The sequence below is a fragment of the Benincasa hispida genome, chromosome 12 (genome assembly GCF_027475165.1).
Source record: "Benincasa hispida cultivar pf3 chromosome 12, pf3_genome.v1.1, whole genome shotgun sequence".
Classification (NCBI taxonomy): Eukaryota; Viridiplantae; Streptophyta; class Magnoliopsida; order Cucurbitales; family Cucurbitaceae; genus Benincasa; species Benincasa hispida.
In genome coordinates, this window is record NC_143489.1 from 82,512,457 (window position 1) to 82,516,422 (window position 3,966).

At 41.9% G+C, this 3,966-nt stretch overlaps 1 protein-coding gene across 1 annotated transcript; it reads left to right on the forward strand.

Moving 5' to 3' along the window:
- The first annotated feature begins 2,112 nt into the window (after positions 1 to 2,112).
- LOC150032241 (uncharacterized) lies at positions 2,113 to 3,466 on the forward strand. Its single transcript, XM_090308452.1, has 2 exons — positions 2,113 to 2,205; positions 3,086 to 3,466. Exons 1-2 carry the CDS (start codon positions 2,113 to 2,115, stop codon positions 3,464 to 3,466), a joined length of 474 nt encoding a protein of 157 aa, XP_090164578.1.
- Positions 3,467 to 3,966: the final 500 nt, after the last annotated feature.

Genomic DNA, 3,966 nt, shown 5'->3' on the forward strand with positions numbered 1-3,966 from the left:
AAATCAATAATTCCACCGAAGATAAGCGATCCTAGGAGCTTTACTATACCTTGCTCCATTGGAGGTCTGTACATCGGGCAAGCATTGTGTGACCTTGGAACTAGCACCAACTTGATGTCTCTGTCGATCTTTAAGCAGCTGAATGTGGGGCAACTTGCGCCCATGACCGTGACTCTCCAACTTGCAGATAAATCTCTGGGTCATCTAGAGGGAAAGGTGAAGGACGTGCTGATTACCATCGAAAAATTTATATTACTAGCTGACTTCATCATCTTAGATTACGAAGCCAATAAAGACGTGCCCATCATCCTAGGGTGACCATTTTTATCAACAGGTCGTGCCCAAATTGATGTGCACAAAGGAGAGATCACTTTGAACATAAATGGATAGAAGCTCAAGTTCAACATCATCCGTGCCATGAAGTTTCTTGACGATGAAAACTTGAATGAATCTAATGACGACCAAAGTATGAATGAAGAAGAGAAACTTGACAATGAAAATGAAGATGAGGATGCAAGTGCGTCCATTGCAATATGTAATGCGATCATAGAAAATCCAAGCAAGGAAGTTGAGATGATCGCAACCCAAGAAGAAGAGCCAATAGTAAAAGAAGAAAGAAAAACAACGCAACCGTCTCTGAAAGAACCATCAACAATAGAGTTAAAGACCCTGCCGAATCACCTAAAGTATGCATTTTTAGGGCAGAATGAGAAGCTGCCAGTAATTATTTCCTTGGAGCTTAATGAAGACTAGGAGAATGCGTTGATGAGCATTCTAAGGAAGCATGTCCGAGCAATTGGCTGGACGCTCGCAGACATTTGAGGAATTAGCCCAGCGTACTGTATATACCGAATTTGTCTCGAAGAAAACCACAAGGCAACGATCGAACATCAGCGCAGACTCAACCCTGCGATGAAAGAAGTCGTTAAAAAGGAGATCATTAAGTGTGGACATTATTTATCCGATAGCAGACAGCACATGGGTCAGCCCCGTGTAGTGTGTGCCAAAGAAAGGTGGCATGACGGTAGTCTCCAACAAAAATAATGAGCTGATACCGCAAAGAACCATCACCGGGTGGTGCATTTGCATGGACTACCACAAGCTAAATGCGGCAACGAAGAAAGATCATTTCCCTCTGTCGTTTGTTGACCAGATGCAAGATTGTCTAGCCGGAAATGAATTTTACTGCTTTTTGGATGGCTATGCCGGGTATAACCATATCATGATTGCTCTAGAAGACCAGGACAAGACCACATTCACCTGCCCATATGGGACCTTTGCTTTTCACCGCATGCCGTTCGACCTCTGCAATGTGCCAAGCACGTTCCAAAGGTGCATGATGACCATCTTTTCAGAATATCTTGAGAACTCTGTCGAAATATTTATGGACGAATTCTCTGTCTATGGGCATACATACGAAGTTTTTCTTGCCAACTTGGAGAAGATACTGAAAAGATGTGAGAGACGAATCTCGTGCTTAACTGGAAAAAATGCCATTTTATGGTGAAGGAGGGCATTGTGCTGGAGCACAAGGTATCGCGGGAAGGGTTGGAGGTGGATAAAGCAGAAATAGAAGCAATTGAAAAACTCCCACCTCCAATAGATATAAAGGCTGTAAGAAGTTTCTTGGGGCATGCCGGATTCTACAGACATTTTGTCAAGGATATCTCAAAAATAGCACGACCGCTGAGTGCGTTGTTGGAAGCTGATAGGAAATTTGACTTTGATGATAATTGCCGCAACGCATTCATGATTTTAAAGAACGCATTGACGACTGCACCCGTTTTGATCGCACCAAATTGGATACTTCCTTTTGAAATAATGTGCGATGCAAGTGGGTATGCGATGGGAGAAGTATGAGCACAGAAGAGAAAAAAAATCTTGCATCCCATCGCATATGCAAGTAAGACGTTCAACCCTACTCAGACCAACTACACCACCATAGAAAAAGAGCTGCTTGCGGTAATATTTGCGTTAGAAAAGTTCAGAGCATATCTGCTGGGAATGAAAGTGCTCATCCATACTGACCACTCGACGATAAAATATTTGATGACAAAGAAGGACGCAAAGCCGAGGCTGATTAGATGGGTTCTCCTTCTTCAAGAATTCGAAATGGAAATAGTTGACCGTAAAGGAACGAAAAACCAAGTTATGGATCATTTATCCAGATTGGAGAATCCTGAGGTTGACTGCAAGGAGTCAGACGTGAGCGCAGTGTTTTCAGATGAGCAACTATTTCAGATTGAAGAATTACCATGGTATGCTGACATAGTCAACTATCTGGTTTGCGAGCAATTTTCTAAAGATTATACCTACCACCAACAGAAGAAGCTCAAACATGAATGCAGATATTATTATTTAGATGAGCCGAATCAGTATAAGAGGGGGTATGACCAGGTTATGCGACTATGTGTACTGGAGGCTGCTCATCAATGCATATTATCAAAATGTCATGATTCACCATATGGTGGACACTTTAGAGGGCAGCACACTGTAGCAAAAGTCTTGCAAAGTGGGTTCTATTGGCCAACATTATTTAAGGATGCTAGAGACTACGCAATGGAAACATGCGATACCCATGAATATCATTCTAGAACTGGAGTTGTTCGACATTTGGGTCATTGATTTCATGGGACCATTTCCACCTTCGAATGGTCACAATTATATTCTGCTAGTCGTCAACTATGTGTCCAAGTGTGTAGAAGTAATAACATATGCCGTAAGTGATGCGGTAGTAGTCTCCAAATTCTTGAAGAAAAATATTTTCACGCATTTTGGCACTCCACGTTCCATAATAAGTGATGAAGGCTCCCATTTTGTTAATTACTCTGTCAAGAATCTATTGCTAAAATATAATATCCTCCACAAAGTGGCCACCACATACCATCCACAGATGAATTTTTAGGCTGAAGTGTCCAATCAAGAAATTAAGTTGATATTGGAGAAGGTGGTAAAGCCTTCGCGAAAAGATTGGGCAAGAAAGTTGGACGATGCGCTGTGGGCATACTAGACTGCTTATAAAACACCGATAGGCATGTCCCCGTATGCATTGGTATTTGGTAAAGCATGTCATTTGCCATTGAAGTTGGAGCATAAGGCGCTGTGGGCGGTGAAGAAGCTTAACTTTGACTTAAGAGCAGCAGGGGATGCAAGAAAGCTACAACTGGTCGAGCTTGATGAGTGGAGAATGCAAGCTTATGAAAATGACAAAATATACAAAGAACGAGTAAAATGGTGGCATGACAGCAGACTATGCGGTAAAAATCTTTATGTGGGACACAAGGTTTTGCTCTTTAATTTACGGCTACGACTCTTTCCTGACAAGTTAAAGTCGTACTGGTCCGGACCCTTCATCATTAAAGAAATATTCCAGCATGGTGCGGTGGAGCTGATTACTGAGGATGGAACCCGTACATTTAAGGTTAATGGGCACCGAGTTAAGGCATATTGCGGGGGTGATTTTTAGCAAGAAAAAGACCTCTGTAGACCTGAGAAGCCCAGAATAGAGGAAAATGTAATAGCCTTTACGCTGGCATGCAACATCATCTAGGGCACAAGTCTTCTGGAGTATCCTTTGTCTGGTTCATGAATTCTCATTTCTACGACACTTCAATTATCATTCTGTATCAAATCTTGTTATTATCTATTATCGAATATCTACTTCGTTATTTAGGTATATATATATAATTTTGAGAGTAATAACTCCACTGTCAATGCAATGGGGAAACCCATGTTGATAAGAGTTAAGTTGTGAAAGACACTTACCCGTAGTTGGATGTCCACATGACACACGTGGGGGCAAGTCAAAACGAAAGTAAGTCGCCAGGATAACCGCATAAATAAATCATCGCAACTCCCCTGCTAAGTAGGTATGAGTTTAGTCTGAGAAAGAGAGCTTTGCTCATAGTTGGATGTCCACATGACATACGTGGGAGCAAGCCAAAACAATTGTTAGGCACTTGGATC